The sequence below is a fragment of the Trematomus bernacchii genome, unplaced genomic scaffold (assembly GCF_902827165.1).
Source record: "Trematomus bernacchii unplaced genomic scaffold, fTreBer1.1, whole genome shotgun sequence".
Lineage (NCBI taxonomy): Eukaryota > Metazoa > Chordata > Actinopteri > Perciformes > Nototheniidae > Trematomus > Trematomus bernacchii.
This window is the reverse complement of record NW_022987547.1, coordinates 13,342,603-13,360,101: the sequence shown is the minus strand read 5'-3', so window position 1 is coordinate 13,360,101 and position 17,499 is coordinate 13,342,603. Positions and strand designations below refer to the sequence as shown.

Below are 17,499 nucleotides of genomic sequence, written 5' to 3'. Positions count from 1 at the left end.
GTAAGAGAACTGTACTCATTCAGAAAAAACAAATATTTATCAAGTTACTAATTTAATATATAGGTCTATAGGCTATGTTTCTATTTGTATTCTTTATTTGGAGTCACATAGTAATCATAATACAGTTTGATCGACAGATAATTATATTAAGTGACCCAAAAATAGCTAATTAAATTACAAACAGTTAGTACAAATAAATAATAATACATTGAATATATAGCAAATGTGCCTACTTGTAAGCCTATATTTTTTTCTTTATTTAAGCAGGTTAATTGAGATTACAATCTTTCTCAAGAGGGCAGCATATCACAAACACCACAAACAGACAATAATAAGATAATATGTACTTTATTGATCCCAAATTGGAAAATGTTTTCGTTGCAGCACCATGTCAAAGCAGGGCATTGCACAGCATAATCAGGGCTGTTAGCCCACATTCATTAAAGGGGATTTTTGCAAATAAATATATGCATGTAGGATGACTACTTTTGTTAAAAGAGATATACAATTAGTATGTTAAATAAAGCCATGATCAAGGGGATAGTTCTCATTTCAACTCTGGGGTGACAGGACATTGTCTAACTCTTCATTTACTGAATTATTTTGAATTTGTATGCTCCAATGTGGTCTGTTGTGCATCAATGTATGATGGAAATGTCTTAAAAAAGCCCTTGTCATCTACATGAGTTACAAATAGCAAATAGCCAGTAGAAAAAATAAATAGCAGAGACTGATACTGACCCAAGCTTTTTTCAAATCACATTAAATCAGCCAAGAACATTAAGTGCACACAAACTGACAAAACAGGACACACAATAAGTCAACTGTGAAACCTGAAAGACTGCAAACTCCATAATTTCCTTATTGGAGTACCTCTAAATGTTAAGCAACCTTAAAGAGAAAGTGCAGCGTTATGGAATAGATTGTCAGCCAGAAAGGATTTAACATATTGAGATGTCATGCATGTTTCAAATCAGACCAATGCTGAAGTCTGATGTATGCATATATTCCTAGAGATTAAATGTGTTTTTCAGGAGATAAAGAATGCCTGTGATATACTGTAGTTATATTGAGGACTAATATATGTTTTAAAAAGTTTTGGTAAAGTCATGATAATTAAGATAGGTTGTATATTTAATTATATCCCCTGGATAAACATGCTTTGAGGCAAATGTAAGGATATTGCATAAAAAGATTTCCTTTTGGTGAGACACAAAATACAGTGAGCTGCCATCAGTTGGGAAAAGGCATCATAAACATATTGTTTAATAACAAAATAACATTTAACATGGAGAATCAAAATCAATTTACAGTGTGCTGGCATTGTAATCTAACAATAGAAAAGACAAAAGGCATGAATAGGACACTTATAATATACAGCAGTGAATTTTGAAAGAGAACAAAAATATTCTTTCCACATGTTGGCCATCTGAAATCCTCATTTAACTCTATAATCATGAATACATACTAAGTAGGAGAGTCCATGCCTGAATCTTTGACGTTCAATTAGACGGTTATAAATGAGCTTGTAAAACAATAGCCTGGCTCTAAATCTTGCAGGGATACAATGATTGATGCATTTGAAAGAATCTACACTGTTAACATGCAGGGTATTCATTTCAGCAGACCATAATGTGAACACAAGACTAATATTAGCCTTTTCTTTCTGCAACTGCATTGGCATGTTCCATATTTGATAGTATACATTACCAGGACTAAAGCCTGGCAGAATGGATTGGATGACACGCCGTCAAAATAAAAATAACAAAAGGTTATTTTAAAGATGGAGACTAAAACTAACACTTTGGGAAGTAAGCACAATAAACCATTTCCATTGTAAAATTGTATGGGAAAGATATTTTCTCTAATATACAGCATTTATGTTCAATAATATGTCAGTTCTATGATGCAATAAATAATGCAATTTGTACAGTTAAACTCTCAAAGGAATTATTAGAAAAAAGGGTTGTTGGACATTCCTGCATCTTTCTGCTTTTCTGATAAAGTGCAAAATGCTTCAAAACACAAAGCTGCACATTTGCAAGAACAAAGAACTAAAATAATGTCAGTAAAAAGCTCTATATACAGTTGGAACTAAATGCTATATCAGAGATAATCCCACAATGCTTCAACACAAAGCCACATGGGACATTTCTGAGCTCTGAATTTCAAAGACGTGTTGCAACAAGAGCAGGATTTGGATTATCAAGACCACGAAACACACATGTATATGATTTTGAATAAAGACTTACTGATTTGTATGATAAACTAATGAAAGATCTGTGAAACTAATATATTTTCAGACAGGAATGTCTTCCCTTTTATCATTCACGCAGGCAACCATAAGCATACATACTGTGCTTCTACTGCCGATAACAATAAATAACCTTTTTAATCACATTCCATTGAGATCATTTAGTATTTGACAGTTTAAACAAACTATCTACAGTGTGCATATCACATATCTACTTTTACAGTAGTGGAATTATCCATGTTGGCATCTTATGGCCCCTTCAGTCAGGGTTAATATCAGTGCACTTAGAGATTACAGTCGGACAGTACAAAGCCGGTTTCTTCATCAAAACAAACAACAATATCCTCACTAGCACTAGTACATGGCACGGTTTGATTTAGAGTGTGTCCATTTTAGATTGTGTATAGTAATGGAGAATGCCCAAGTGCTCTTAATCAATTATAAAAGGCGGATTTGTGGGGTTTTTCAAAGTCTCTAAAGGTGTAATCATGGAGGACAATTTGACATGTCACAGAAGGAAAGGCACTAATGTAAATAATACAAATATAAGGGGGATAACCACCAACCAAGTTACTTAAAAAAATTGGACCAAGAGTTTTTGTTGTAATCCTGCTGTCAATGAAGCGGATTCAAAAACATAACCTCTTTGCAATGTTAATGAATAAAGGCTGGTTTCCTTTTAGCTTCTTTAGCATGTTGATATCATGCTGTCTGTCACGGCTAAACAGCACACTTCATCAAATACTGTTTTAAGTTACACAAGTGCTTTTCTTTCTATGACAAGTCAAAAATATTTGCAGTGAAAAATAAGTCTTAGTAAAACTGGTTTATAATGTGCTTCCCCTGAACGTTTTCACATCCAGCGATCTTAAAGAAAAACCTTACGCAAGAATAACTATTGTTACACATTTTCCAATCAAAACATTGATTTAGTTCTTGATATTCCTTTTTAAAGGGAATTACATATCAGCCCACATGTTTTAAATCAATTTAAGTAGTTCAACCAATTAAAAAATACTTAGATTATAACATTTTATATAAATCTTCAAGCGTGTTCATCACAAAGTCCTAATTTTGATTTCAAGTTATAATTTCACTCAGGAATTATCTTTCTGGCAATAAAGATATCCTGTCACAACTGCTATTGTGTTATTAGACGTTTATTTGAATGCCTCTGTGGCACTAAAAATGAAAAAATATTCATGTCATCTGTTGCCAGGTAAAATCTGAGGGTAACACTTTACAAAACCTTTTGTTTCACAGCTGAATCAATGCTATGTCCCCTTTGCATTAGAAGACAGCTTTGATCTGGGGTCAAAATAACACTTTGGGATGATTCAACTTAAGTTACCATTTTGACATGACGTCCTTTTACATGTAGCACAGTCTCTGGGATATGTGACATCTTAGCCTGCTAGATGAAACCAAATTGGAATAAATACTTATTTTGAAAGAGGGATTCAAGGACAATCAGTGACAACGTTTACATACACAATAATATCGCAAATTGGATAAGGTTCATGTAAATGCAATTAGGTCTTAATTTGAATTTAGCTTTTCCCCCACAAAGACATGGGAAATGTCGATATTCAGGTTCAAAACCAACATTTCTGGTTGGAAAAAGAAACTCACCTACTTTTAAACATGATGAAAGCTTTATATACCAACAGGTTTTACTGAATATGCGCAAATAATCAAAACGCCCATCTTTTCAAGAAGGTGGTTGAAGGATTGAAAGAGGGAGGCTGTGTTTTGAATGGTGTCTGCCAACAAGTCTGCCATCAATTGAAAACTTTGTAACAATCCTAAACTGACAGCTGCATGTAAATGGGATTACTTCTTTTCATTAGCTTTGTAACAGCACTCCAGGAATATTGACTTTTTCCAAAAATAAGGGCAAAAAACAGAATATTTTGTGCATGTAAACGTAGTCAGCTGTCCAAGCCTGTCAGGATTTATCACGCTTTTTTTGCAAACATCCTTCCCCCTTTAATATAAAACACACACAAACACACATTTGTGGACAGACTCTCACGCCATTTCTTTTCACAAAAAAAGACGACCATGATATCCCACAAGTCTGATGAATGGAAGGTCATAATGCAGCCACTGGTTCTCAGAGGAGACTCGACCCATATGGATTTATTTAGCAGAAGCTCCTGGTCTTCATGTGTTGGGAGCGCTTCATTCTGGGGTTTTCAGGAAATATTCATGTCCCCAAACAAGGCAGAGACAAGTCCTCAGACGTCTGACATTACGTGAGGACGAAACGCCTTGAAACACAGCAGCTGATAAGGAGGGAGAGACTGAATCATATTATCCAACCGGTCTCCCTCATTAGTACCATTGATCTGTCAATGTGAGAGCAATCCTCTCACATTAAGGTGTGTTGGATGAACACAGATGAATGAGTGATTGAATCCAGTGTTGATTACAGAATGAGCTCCATGCCATTACCTATTAGCCCGTATGAACCCAGTGAAGCACTCAGTTCTCACAGTTGGGCCCTGAAGACTCCTCCATGTCACTGGGCAGGACCCCATTGAGCTCCACAAGGCTGTTTATCCCCAAATACCCCAGTAAAATCTCACTCCTGCGGTGGGAAAGGTTCAGGAGGTCCTCGGCCAGACACTCAGTGGAGGTGAAGCGCACCTTGTCGTGATCAAACATGTCCTTCAGGTACTGCACGATTTGTTGCTGCAGAGGGAAGGAGAAATACAACATAAATGTTGAAGCTAACTATTAAACTTGATTTCAAATGTGGTATTCATCAAGTCAATTAGAAATAAAAAACAGTTTGAAAATATTCTTCGACTTTAAGTACCCAACTAATTTATAAATGAAGTTTAGTTAAGTTGTCATTGTTCTCACCTAGCCTATGAAAACTTTTGTTTGATATCTTATGAAGCTTTGGAGTTTATAATGACACATCTCGACTTTATAGAAGTACAAAACTGTGCTTTGTAACATAGGCTTTATGTTACACATCTGAAGGCTTGAGCCCTGATGATCACATGTTGCTTTTCTCAGAGTCACAGTAGACATTGTACAAGTGTTTTGCAGGTTTACATAGTCCTCCTCATGATGAATAAACTGACCTTTATGTGTTAACTGTGTCTAGTACCAACACTAACTTGCTTTCCAACATCTTGTTAAAACCTCAGCTTCTTCTTGGTTGTGTTTGCTCTCACCTTGAAAATAGTGCACACTTCACTTAGGTGTTGCCTCGGTCCCAAAAACCCAAAAGCCAAAACTGGGCTCACGTGTTCTGATATGGCATAGAAGTGGGAGATAAAACCATCAGGAACCTATGCAGAGCAGGAAGAGAAACTCAACTATTAAATGAAAGAAACAGGTATGCAATAAAACCTTAAATAATCTTTACATGTGCTCAAACTCACCATTAGAAGACGCCTTTTTGCTTTTAGCACAGACCAGCAAGCAGTTGCTAGGGCCTAATGTGAAAAGACATTTATGTTACTTGAGTGACTAGAAATTATCTGGTGGCATAAGCAAGGAATTGGTGTGTGTTTGTAAATGTGTGTGTGTGTGTGTGTGTGTGTTTAAATTAACCGTTTCTTTAAAGCTGTCAGAGAGCCAGCGGTTCCTCAACACAGCCACCACAGAGGAGGGGGGGCTCTCCAGGTCTTCAAATGCATCCATCAGGATGAAGTCCAGCACGATGTCAAAGAAGTTCATACACACCACCTGCAGAGATCACACCAGTACATTGGGTTAATGTTACTCTACAAGTCAATCAGTCATACTATATATGTTATATACAGTTATATAAATAAGTATGTCTGTTTGATCTACCCAGTTAAAACAAATCTACAGATTTTAATCACAATTTTAACCTGAACTTAACGTATTACTTCTCTTGTTTAAAGAGGCCCTATTATGCTTCTCCCAATAATTCCCACAAATATGTCCTCTTAAAAATGGCTATCTGTATGATCCATGTAAAAGAAAATGTACCAAAATAGGAGACCACCTGCAAGTAGAGATTCACTCTCTTCAAAATCAGAATTGGTCAGGAAAATATTTCCTTTAAAAAATGTACATCAAATGATTAATGACAAAGAATATGCATTTGACACGTTCATAAAGCCTTGAGTATACACACACATACACACTTTAAGTTCTTAGGAAAACGTTATTGTTCTCAAGTATTTAACGCAAGTCAGCGTAAATAAATGTTGCACTTAATAAGGACGGATTGTTTGCCAGTTACACAATCACCACCAGCCTGACTCTAAAATGAGCCTTACTGTGAGTAAAGTGCAGAGTGATCTCACTGTGGGCTGATCTTCAGTTAAAGTTTAATTCAGGTTAGCCAGTTTACATAAACCCTGTGACAAAGTATCCCTGTTTCCCTGAGTAAACTAATCAATACACAGTGAGATAAATGATGCAAGTACTCACCCCCCGACCCTCCAGCTCCATCGTGGTGACGGGCCATGTTTCCTCTCTCTTTGTGTAGAGCAGCATGTCCTCGTAGCTCTCCAAGAAGCCTTTGGGACTCTGTGTTAACGCAACAAACAACACACAGACTTTAATAGTTACTGATGTACAAATGTGTCCACAGAAATAGAAGATTGTCCCGTTTATACGTGAAGATGTAAATGAGTAGTGTTTTTACCTTGTTTGCCTTCACCATTAACCCTGCAATCATTTGCTTCCCGGTCTCCATGAAAAATGTGCGGTGAGTTTCATCTAGCAACAGGAACTGAAAAGAAAAGCATCATTTCGTTAGATATCCGAGTTCTACATATCTCTGACTTGAAGTGTAATACATGGCATTTGCTGTAGTTTGAGATAAACACAACAGAATTGAACACATCCAACATATAAACATTTCTGCTTCAACTTCGGCTCTGCAATTGTCAATGCATGCAACTGGTTTTTTTCCTGAGACTGAAGAATAAAGCTTAAAATCTAAAGTTCTAAAGATGTCCATTTATGTTTTCTTTATGTATATATTTTGTACCTTTCCAAAGCTTAATTCAACAAAACAGAGACCCCTGGCTCTACCTGCCTATGGGTGCTAAGACTACACCTGCACAAAGGTTGCATATTACAAACTCAGGTAGGTTAGAGTCTGGCTACAAGGTTTCTACAAGGGTGTCATTACATTGTGTATGAGATCATGAATGGGGGGGGGGTCCAGCAATCTATATTAGAACAGGAACCAAACACTGCTAAGTCTAACCTAGCTGAAGCTTATTTAGAACCAAAATGTTGGAAAAGGACTGACATTTAGAAGTGGGTTTAAAAGGCTGAACAAAGGGGAGGGGATTATGACAATGATTGCAACAATCCAAACAGAGAGAAGGATCTGTATAACATTGGTAGGGTTTAGGAGCTCAAACACACCTGGAATGCTTGTCGCACACATTGGAGCTTGGCAAGGAAGTCTTGGTCCCCAAAACATTCAAGTAATTCAGTCCTGGGAAAAAAAGAAAGACATAGAGACAGAGATGTATGAAGCTCAATGAAACACTGACACAGAATCCTTTTATGAAGTTGAAAGGGCAAACGTGTAAGCAGAGAAACATCTAGAATACACATGCAGAGGACAGTCATATTCCCCTTCCTCTTCTTCTTCTTCTTCTTTTGACTGCTGATATAACATTACACAGATAAAAGAGTGACATGTATACACAGAATGTAAATAAGGAATGTGTGTGTTTGTGCATTTTGAGATGAGACGCAGTGATATGTACCCGTGTTTAGTTGTGTTGGCTAGTTGATGTTTGTAGGGGCCCTGACTCAGTTCAATGTTTACTCTTTAGCTTCCTTTTTTGTTTTGTCTAAGGGAAATATCTGGGTATTTAGCTGCTACAGTAAATGCTCCATTATGTTCTTCACCAGCTAACGGATCACTTTTTCTTTGTGCTGTTCATTCAGGGTAGGTATTGTGCAGTGGATTCTTTATTGAAAGGTGCAGAATCGGTTGATAATCGGTCGGTTGGTCACTACCAGCGACTCCTTTGACATTACACACAAACATTTAACCCACTTTAAGTAAAAAAACATGATTTAACACAGCACTAATGCAGTTTTTAGCTGCAGTTGTTAAACTTCACAGTTACCTCAGGGACCTATAGGGCACTTCGCCCTCCCGCACCAAACACAAGGCTTCTTCATAGAGAGCTGCAGGCCTCAGGGGCTGGTACACGCCTTCCAGAGACATGGCATCAAACAGCTGGACAGAAAAAAAACAGGATGTGAAGTGTACTTGGTACAAATATAAGTACAAATAAGTGTCTGTTACAATGTATTCCAGTTATTTGGGAACTGACCTCTGCAGCCGAGAAGAAGGAGTCGTCGGAGGTAACAGTTGTGGCATCGTCATCGTGCAGTCTGTGGAAACTCTCCACTTGAGGCAAGATAAGAGTTCCTTCACTCTCTGCCAAAGGAACACCACAAACTCTGACTGACAGGGCAAGAATCGAAACACAGGTCAAAACAGGAATATGAAGAGTGTAGCCCCAATGTAAAAAACAGAAACGGTATTCCTACTGATACACACCAGGACTGCATCATCCTACGGCAATAATGAACCATAACAAGTTATTTTTTTCATCGAAACTCTGCTATTCTTCAAACTTGTACCTGTAATCCAAATGTGTTCCCCTTGATTAATAATATCGTTAAAGCTTATATGTGAAACCAACAAGACACTTACCGAAATCTGCTAGCACGCTGTCTGTCGGGATACTGCTGCCAAAATCCTCCTGCAGGTGGTAGGCCCTGTGCAGAAGGGTCTCCAACTTCTCAGCAAACACGTTATTATGGGATTCAACCTGTAATGAAAAGGGAAAAGCATAAAACAGGTAAAGATCATGGATTTGTATGTAAAAAAAAAAAAAAAGGGCTTTAGTCCAAGATCAGTTACATTACCTTTAATTGTAATTAATTAAAAATGTGTAACAAAGAACAGCAGGTGAAATCCCAACTAAACAATGCAATTCTAGTCTGTATGCAAGCTGGAAAGTAATTCAACCATGTAGAAGACTTTCATGCAGTTTGTATTGGTAATCATTGTTAGATTGGTTACCATAGGAAGCTCAGCACATGCGGCCCCCTGCAGAGCGAGGCTGTGGTTGCTGGAGGACGAGCTGGGCTGATGGCGGATATTCAGGGCCTGCTCCCACTTTCGTAGAGCTTCCTCAAACAGCTCCATCCCTTCAAGCAATAGAGTGGTAAGACTTTAGCAAACTGTTTATTTGTGAGCTTGAAAATAAAGGTTTGAGATAGAAAGTACTGCAAATGGCACAGAAAAACAGAGTGCAGTGTTTGGAGTTACTTCTTAGTTGTTTCAGTAATAGGGCAAATCCTCGTATCAAAAAAGCAGCTAATTGCAGGCTTAAGGGACCTGAGTTTGTACGATGTAAAGAGCAAAGAATTCAAATTCTTCATGAAGGCTAATCCAAATACCACAGCACTACGGCTCCAAGAGTCCAACAATAAGCTTATTAAACCCTCGATTTTCTTGACTCGTTCTACATTACCAACAGCAGAAATGTAATGCTGCATTATATTCATGGGTTGGGGGAAAGCTGTGTTCAATTATCAATATTATCAGATTATTCTAAAACCACATAATAATGACTTTAACATTATACTCAAGATGCAAATGTTACAAGTCATCCAAACCAACTGCACATTTGAATATTGTCCCTCCTAGTGCCAATGCAGCATTTGTTTTTTTTACCATAGTCACCAATAACAGTAGCACTTTATTAATACTAAGAGGTACAATAGAGCAACTTTATAAATAGATACCCATTATATAGAGATTCTCTGCATTTGCATCCTCCATAGCTCCCGACTCTTCCACCACGGGCTCCGCTTCCCAGGGGGTGGACGGATTGGCAGACTGATTTGGAGAGCTTGGGACTCGCATCTATGACAGGAGCAGACAAGACAGAAAAAAAGGCATATTAGAAAAATGTAGAAAAGGGAAAAACTGTGAGCAAAAATGTACAAATATGTTGCAAATAATTAAACTTACAGATGCCAGGCTGTGTGAGGAGCTTGAGTGTTTGCTTGGGGCCAGGGAAGAAATTCCACTCATGGTGTCATTGCTGCGATTGCTGGGACTCATCATCTGTCGGCCAGTAAATTGGCCTGTGGAGAGAAAAACATTCTCAATAGATGTTGATACAGCAACCACAAAGCATTTGTTTTAAACTTCTAAAATGACTCTTCGTCCAAACACTGAGTCAAGCACACCTCTCTTTAATGACGAGGGTCTTCCTGTCTTCATCAGCGCCTCAGGTATTCCCACTGTCTTCTGGCCATCCTTCCCTTGTGTTACCTGCTTCCTTTTTCTCCCCCGCCTTTTCAGCTGATGAGCGGTGAGAGCCAATGCGACACTGCCCAGCGCCGTGGCAAACAGCACCTTCTTCAAGCTTGGGGTGAGCTTTAGCTGAGAAAATATGGACTGAAAGCAGAGGAGGAAAACATAAGGTGTTAATATAAAGGGCTCTACCAAAAATAAATTCAGCCATTGTTACTGGGGTTTTTGAAAAGTGCTTGTGTGTACATATGCAAAGCTTAACTGAGGCAATGTGTTTTACCTGCCCAAATGTGGAATAGAGAAACACCGGTATCTCTGCTACAGTCATGGCCAATGCCTGAGCTATGGACATCCCGTCTGCTCGTTTGCATGACATCTTAGAAATGGAAATGCCTTCAGGGCACAGCTATCTTCAAATTCACCCTAATAGAGGTGTTCTCTCTGCTCTGAGATCAGCCAGCTCAGGGCCTGCTGATGAACTGGCTGTCCTCATCCACTCCCCGAGCTTTGGCTCCACACTGGTCCAATGTTCGATTGTAGATTTATTGCCCTTTAATAAGACATGAATTATGGAAAAGATCAGGTTGTTGCAGCTTCCTCCTTCAGCGATAGATTACATTACAAAGCTTAAGACGATTCATCAAAAGACAGTCTATCATCACAGGAACGTTGGTACTGGCTCAAGGGCAAAACTCTCAAGACACAGAATCAACCTGCAAAAAGCTGGGTAAATAAAGGTTGCATTAACTGTTAAGCAGCCGAGCAACTTGACACTCTGCCAGCTACTAAGCTATCTACGCTGTCTGGTATGCAGCCAGTTGACCAGCCTGCCCCACACCTGCTACACATGACAAACACCAGGTGTTAAACATGAAAGACTGGCTGGCTTTCTCTATTTGGTGCAAAACCAACTAATACAATAAGAAAATCGACTTCTTCTTCTTCTGTGATATAGCACCTTTCATACAATCATGCAGCCCCCAAGTGCTTCACATAGCAAATTGAAACAGAAGACAAAATAACAATGTAAAATAGACAATAAAAAACGTTTTGTAAGCCTATACATTACAATAAAAAAATCAAAGGTTGAAAATGAATACAAGTCACTATCATAATCAGAAAACAGGAGGTTTGCAATCGGAAATTAAGAAAGTAAAAGCAACAGAGAGGTTGCTAGCTGAAAAAACATGAAACTAGGTAGCATACAGGCAGCTGAGAACATAAATCATTACAGCCACCACGTTATTCAAATAATAGATAAAATACACAGCAAGCCTGTGTATTGTATTTGTTAAAAATGTTATTGACAAGCTAAAAAAAGCACTCACAAGTAGGCAAAAAGCCCTCAATCTCACAAGCAAAAATGCTAATGTTAGCTAGCATTTTGGGCTAGCCTAGCTCATCTGTCACTTCACATCACAGCATCATGATCCGGTCAACCGGACACCGTGAGCAGCGGTGCTTTTAAACTGACATCTCAGAGGCTTCGCCGGCTCTTTGTACAGCTAACCAGCGGTAACTAACAACATAATCCATCACACAGGTACATACCGTGAGCATTAAAGGCGCCAGCAGGAAAGGGCATTCCTGTGTCACAGTTAGTGAAAGCCGCACACTAGCTTATTGCTAGGGGGCGGTGTTTTTGGTGCGTAACGACACTGACGCAATTCCAAAGCCAATGGAAGGAGGAGGATAGAGGTTCGCTTTTTTTCTTGGCCAATCGGATGGAAGGGAGGCGGGATACGTTTTTTAAAAGACCAATCAAATCATAGATCAAAGAGCATCATGCCTGAATGAACATAAAACTCACAAGGTAAACTGTCGGAAAGTTGACCACATGTATTTTTCAAAACATACAATCAAATGTAATTTAAAATTATATGAAAGCATAAAACATACCCTAATATAATATCATATACAATTACATGTTACACATGTTTTGAGATGTACACGAAACATAACTGTAACTGTACATGCAATGCCAGTGAATGGCAGGCATGTGATTATCTGGCTGGGTGTTTTTATCTGAGACTAATGTTTGACAATGCTTATTAAATATGTATAAAAAGGTGAGAGTATGCAAACAGAAATGTTGTAAATGCATATGCATGATTATAAGTACAAATATCTACAGAGTGTATTCATACTGTTGTTAGCAAAGGATATTTAGGTATTTGTGGTTATTAATAAGAGCATGAAGTTTTATTGTAAATATATAATACATATTATAAATGTATAATTGTAGGCTACGTTGTTGTAAATGTATTTAATATGTGCCTGCCTGAGTATTTCGTTGTTTTATGTGCTCAGATGACACTTTTATTTTGAAAGGTCGGCCCGGAAGCCTTGTTCTACACAGAGAAAATGTTTATCAGGCAGGCCCTGTAATGAGAGATAACGGTAAAAAAACTGGACGTATTTTAAGTCAACATGCAATCGATTAAACAACAGTAGTGAAAGTGTTTATCTGCCAGGGGATGAAGGTTAACCCGACAAGAAAAGGATCTTGTAGTGGAAAATAGACCGGGAGCGGCCATTAAAATCTGTAAATATGAATCCGTTTGATCATGACTCCTCCGCGGATAGGCTTGTCTTTCTCGCCGCTTCTGCCTCGAGTTAATCGGCTGCGAAAATGAGTTCGCTAGGGCTCTCTGGAGCGGAGCTTTCGCAGCCTGGGCCTTAATATGAAATATCAGGTACAAGCCGGTTATTTAATGTATGTGTGTACTCAAAACAAAGAACACTTACTGAATATATTGCAGATAGTGTACAATTGTAAGGTGTGCCAGTGTTTACTTGTTCTCCTTATAGGAGTATTTCTACTACTGTAAGCCAATATTGTACTTTTTACTGCACAATATTTATCTGACAATTTTAATTGTACTAGTTTATTTTAATACTAAACAGTATTAAGTAATTATAATGAGCTCCACCTTGCAGCTGCAGTATTAGTGATGCTTACACACTAATGCATACATTCTAATAATACTGTAGCATACCATAATTTGTCATTTTTATTTTGTTAATCAGAAAGAGAAAAATAAATGACCTCCGAATAACATGCCCTATGGTTGTTTTGTCTCACTTTTGTAAGAGAAAAATAATTATCAAAAAAAGCTGCAAATCGAATCATCTGAAATATTTTTGCATGAAAGTGACGATTTTTGTTGTCATTTATGTACATTTTGAGTACAATGCGTTTGTACATTTACTTATTTAACTAATTAACAGAGTATTTCTACATTGTGATAATTACTAGCCTACTTTAAGGCCTTAAGTGAAAGATCTGAGTACTTCTTGTATGGAAACATGAGCTGGATGTCCGGTAGGCTCCTTCCAGATGAACCTCCTCAACACGTTCCCTCTCGTCCCCTCAGATGCTCCGCTGGCTCGGCCTGCTCAGCCTGAGCCTTCCTCTCTTGATCTGGTTTTGGCATGTACTCACACAGGACGGTCCGACGACGGCCCTGCGGGGCCACGGGCTCCAGGGCTACAGGAGGATCGGCCCCAGCAAGAAGGACCAGGTGAGAGGACAAAATACATCACTCACAAAATACATCCGTTAGGGTCTTAGTCCAAGTCATAGCTCGTTTTGTTAGTTCTGAGACGCACATCCACAGACTATTAAAAAAAGGAAACCCCTGCCAAGCTGCCGGTTGGAACTCGGTCTCAAAATCAATCCTGCCGATCACATGTCTCCAGTGTTTACAGATGTACAGTGTAGTAATAGTACTTGTACTTAAGAAAATTATCTGAGTCCTTCTTTAACCATGACAACAAGTCACAGGCTTGGTCTCATTGTCAGAAATATTCATACAGATGTAATTCTGGCAGAATAAATACTGAGATATGCTAGTAGTAGATGAGATTTATGTCAATGAATTTACTTAATATGTAAATCTAAAACAAATGTTTTAGGTTGTATTGTTTTTTTTCACTTACTGATACTTCACTTTCTTTCATAACACTGCCACCAATTTGTTTACCATGGATGTATTTTTATTTGATTTTATACTTAATTTTGTTTTGCCTTTCATTTGTGCTGTCTATCTGCTGTTGTCACTGTAAATAGGACTTCTAATTTTGATTATCCTGTCCTGGTCCTCAACAGTTCCTCTACATGCACTGCAGCCAGTGTGCCTTGGTCTCCAGCTCGGGTCAGATGATCGGAGCCGGCGCTGGAGAAGAGATCGACAAAGTGCCATGTGTGATCCGAATGAACAATGCCCCCACGGGGGGCTACGAGAGAGACGTGGGGGGTCGCACCAGCGTCCGGGTCGTCTCTCACACCAGTGTTCCCCTGCTGGTAAAAAACGAGCGCCAATATTTCCAGCAGTCGGCCGACACCACGTACGTGTTCTGGGGTCCTGAGAGGAACATGAGGCAGGACGGGAAAGGAAGGGTCTTTAATTCTCTGCTGAAGATGGCCGAGAAGTATCCAAAAGTCAAACTGTACGCTGTGACCAGGGAAAAGATCCAGTACTGTGACAGTGTGTTTCAGAATGAAACAGGAAAGAACAGGTACAGAATGAGTTTGATGTCTCAGTCCAAAAAATGTATGTTATTTGATTGGAGATAATTGTTTTTAACATTATTTTGAACCGATCATTAATATTCTCACACCTGCAATGAATTTACCTGACATAAGTAAATGATTAGCCTTTGTTTTAGGTTTTTATTATGTTCATTTACGGGTCTTTTAAGAATGAAGACCGGGGCGTTTCTCAGCACCGGATTCTTCACCATGATTCTGGCTTTAGATATGTGTGACAGCGTCCGTGTTTATGGAATGATTGATAATAACTACTGCAGGTGAGACATTTTGCATTCTTGTATGATCAATACTGGAGCTTCATCTTATTCTACATATCCTAAATGACCTGTGTACTCCTCCCGACAGTCGAGCCAATCACAGCACTGTTCCTTACCATTACTACGAGAGGAACCGAGTGGATGAGTGTCGGATGTACAAGGTCCACGAGAACACGCAGCGGGGGGGTCATCGCTTCATCACCGAGAAGGCCATCTACGCCAAATGGGCAACACGGCACAAAATGGAGTTTAAACACCCCTCATGGAGCCTCTAAAAAAGATCTTAAAGATGACTTTTGCTGGCTTTTAATCTTCCTTGCTGAAGATTGTTTTCTAAAATGTTGCATTTTTACCACTAAAAGTTCCATTTGATAGTGGATACTATTATTAGCCATAAATATGAAATAATGCTCAAGATGTCCCGGCATTGAACTGGTAACCCACTCTCAGTATTACTTACCGTTATGTATAGCCATATATCAGTATAGAAACTGATAACAAAAACTAAGCCACTAAACTAGATACTAAAACCAGTCTATACCAAAGCTTACAGTTTTCATTTCGTCATACCTGTGCCTTGACTTTTTATTTAATATTGCAAAACGTTTTTGTATGCTGCAGCTTCAACTTGCACCTCTACTCTAGGAAACAGGAAGTGTATTGTTTAGGGCTACAGCTTTTGATTAATCTGGCACTTATTATCTCAATTAATCGTTTCATGTTTTGGTCAAAATTGTCTAAAAATTGTTTTTAAAAAAGGTCAACAGAAGCACATTGTACCAGAACTCAAGTTTACATTTGAAATGACTTTGGTCAATTTACAGTCATAAAAGACCAAGAAAAGCAGAAAACAAAGACAATTGTTAACTGGAACTGGAGAGGTTTTTTAAATGTTTGCCTAAATAATGATCTCAAAGATGATTCATTCCCAAAGAAGTTGCTAATTTTCAATGCTAGGTATATGCTTGAATTTGAATTTAAAACTTAATGTGGTGTTTCAACTGCACAATTAGTTGTGAAAGTCACACGTAATATTACACAGAAAATTCAGAATTTAAAAATAATTCTGTAAACTTTCATTTAAAACAATGTTAATGTGACAACAGCTATTAAAGTATGAAACACAGTTGGTTTTGGTACCTTAAATGCGCTTCAAAACTGTTCAAATTGTACTTGCAACTTGCCTTAAGTGCACATAGTTTCAGTGTTTTAATGCTTTAAGTCGTAAGCTTTTAATTTAACTTGCATTTTGTGAGCAGTGTCTATATATTTCCACAGTGCCGTTTTAACCCAAAGAGAGATTTTGCAATTAACACCAGTGACAGGACACAGCGGCTCTATGTAACTGACGAGCAGTACATGTTTCTGCAGAGGTTACTCTTCACAGATAGTTTACAATAAATGGCCAACAAACAGTATTAAATGGATAGTACACACAAACGGATCGTTGTGCTTGGTGTGTATTATCTGTGTTTCAGGGGTATGGAGACCCAGTTTAGTGTCTTTTGAAACTTTGAATGTAATTGGTCCACTACCATAAACACAACATGAGTTACATCCACCTTCACCCTTTATATATTCTGCTGGTTGTTTACAGTGAAAAACATAGCGCTGCCTTTTCAGTCACATAACGCTTATTTGTGACCAATTCCAAAGACCATAATAGTACTTATACTACTGTGCAAACTACTGTGTTCTTCTGTAAGGTACATTTCAGACAGGAGTTGTTTGAATTAAAACGTTTTATTGATGATTTGTGTTAAGTAGACTTGTGTTGTGAGGTGTACAAAGTACAAACCTGAATGTAAACTAAACCACTGGTTACTGCAGATATTGGTGTAAATGTGAATAAATCTGCTGACAGTCTGTGTGTGTGAGAGCTTGTCTTTGTATGAGGTTAAAGACAAGAAGTCTTTATTTCAGACATTTTGAATTGTATCATGAGTTCAGTTTAAGGACAAGCTGTTTTCACTGAGGAGACTATGTAGGGTCTACACTTTCATAAAGTACGTTATATACTGAAAATATAACTCTTATTATTGGACCATATTCCATCATTAATAATGTAGTCAGTTAGTCAATTATTATACTAATTTACAGTATTTTTAATGGATTATTTTCATAT

The 17,499-nt window shown here is 38.2% G+C and overlaps 2 protein-coding genes across 4 annotated transcripts; one reads left to right on the top strand and one right to left on the bottom strand.

The window, feature by feature from the left end:
* Window positions 1-332: 332 nt before the first annotated feature.
* Window positions 333-12,226, bottom strand: miga2 (mitoguardin 2). 3 transcript variants are annotated; one of them, XM_034122971.1, is made up of 16 exons: window positions 12,114-12,226; window positions 10,843-11,112; window positions 10,496-10,706; window positions 10,275-10,390; window positions 10,046-10,166; window positions 9,318-9,445; window positions 8,946-9,063; window positions 8,560-8,693; window positions 8,350-8,462; window positions 7,631-7,703; window positions 6,897-6,983; window positions 6,680-6,778; window positions 5,828-5,962; window positions 5,656-5,709; window positions 5,446-5,562; window positions 333-4,951 (listed from the first exon to the last, which is right to left on the bottom strand). In XM_034122971.1, the coding sequence occupies exons 2-16, from the start codon at window positions 10,936-10,938 to the stop codon at window positions 4,742-4,744; spliced, it is 1,812 nt and encodes a 603-aa protein (XP_033978862.1). In that variant the 5' UTR covers window positions 10,939-11,112; window positions 12,114-12,226; the 3' UTR covers window positions 333-4,741. The 3 variants fall into 3 exon arrangements, with proteins under 3 accessions (XP_033978862.1, XP_033978865.1, XP_033978864.1); XM_034122974.1 differs by having other exon boundaries at window positions 8,560-8,666; XM_034122973.1 differs by lacking the exon at window positions 12,114-12,226 and adding an exon at window positions 11,891-12,083.
* A 711-nt stretch (window positions 12,227-12,937) lies between these two features.
* Window positions 12,938-17,240, top strand: st6galnac4 (ST6 (alpha-N-acetyl-neuraminyl-2,3-beta-galactosyl-1,3)-N-acetylgalactosaminide alpha-2,6-sialyltransferase 4). Its single transcript, XM_034122980.1, has 5 exons — window positions 12,938-13,258; window positions 13,940-14,086; window positions 14,674-15,083; window positions 15,267-15,374; window positions 15,463-17,240. Exons 1-5 carry the CDS (start codon window positions 13,247-13,249, stop codon window positions 15,647-15,649), a joined length of 864 nt encoding a protein of 287 aa, XP_033978871.1. The 5' UTR covers window positions 12,938-13,246; the 3' UTR covers window positions 15,650-17,240.
* Window positions 17,241-17,499: the final 259 nt, after the last annotated feature.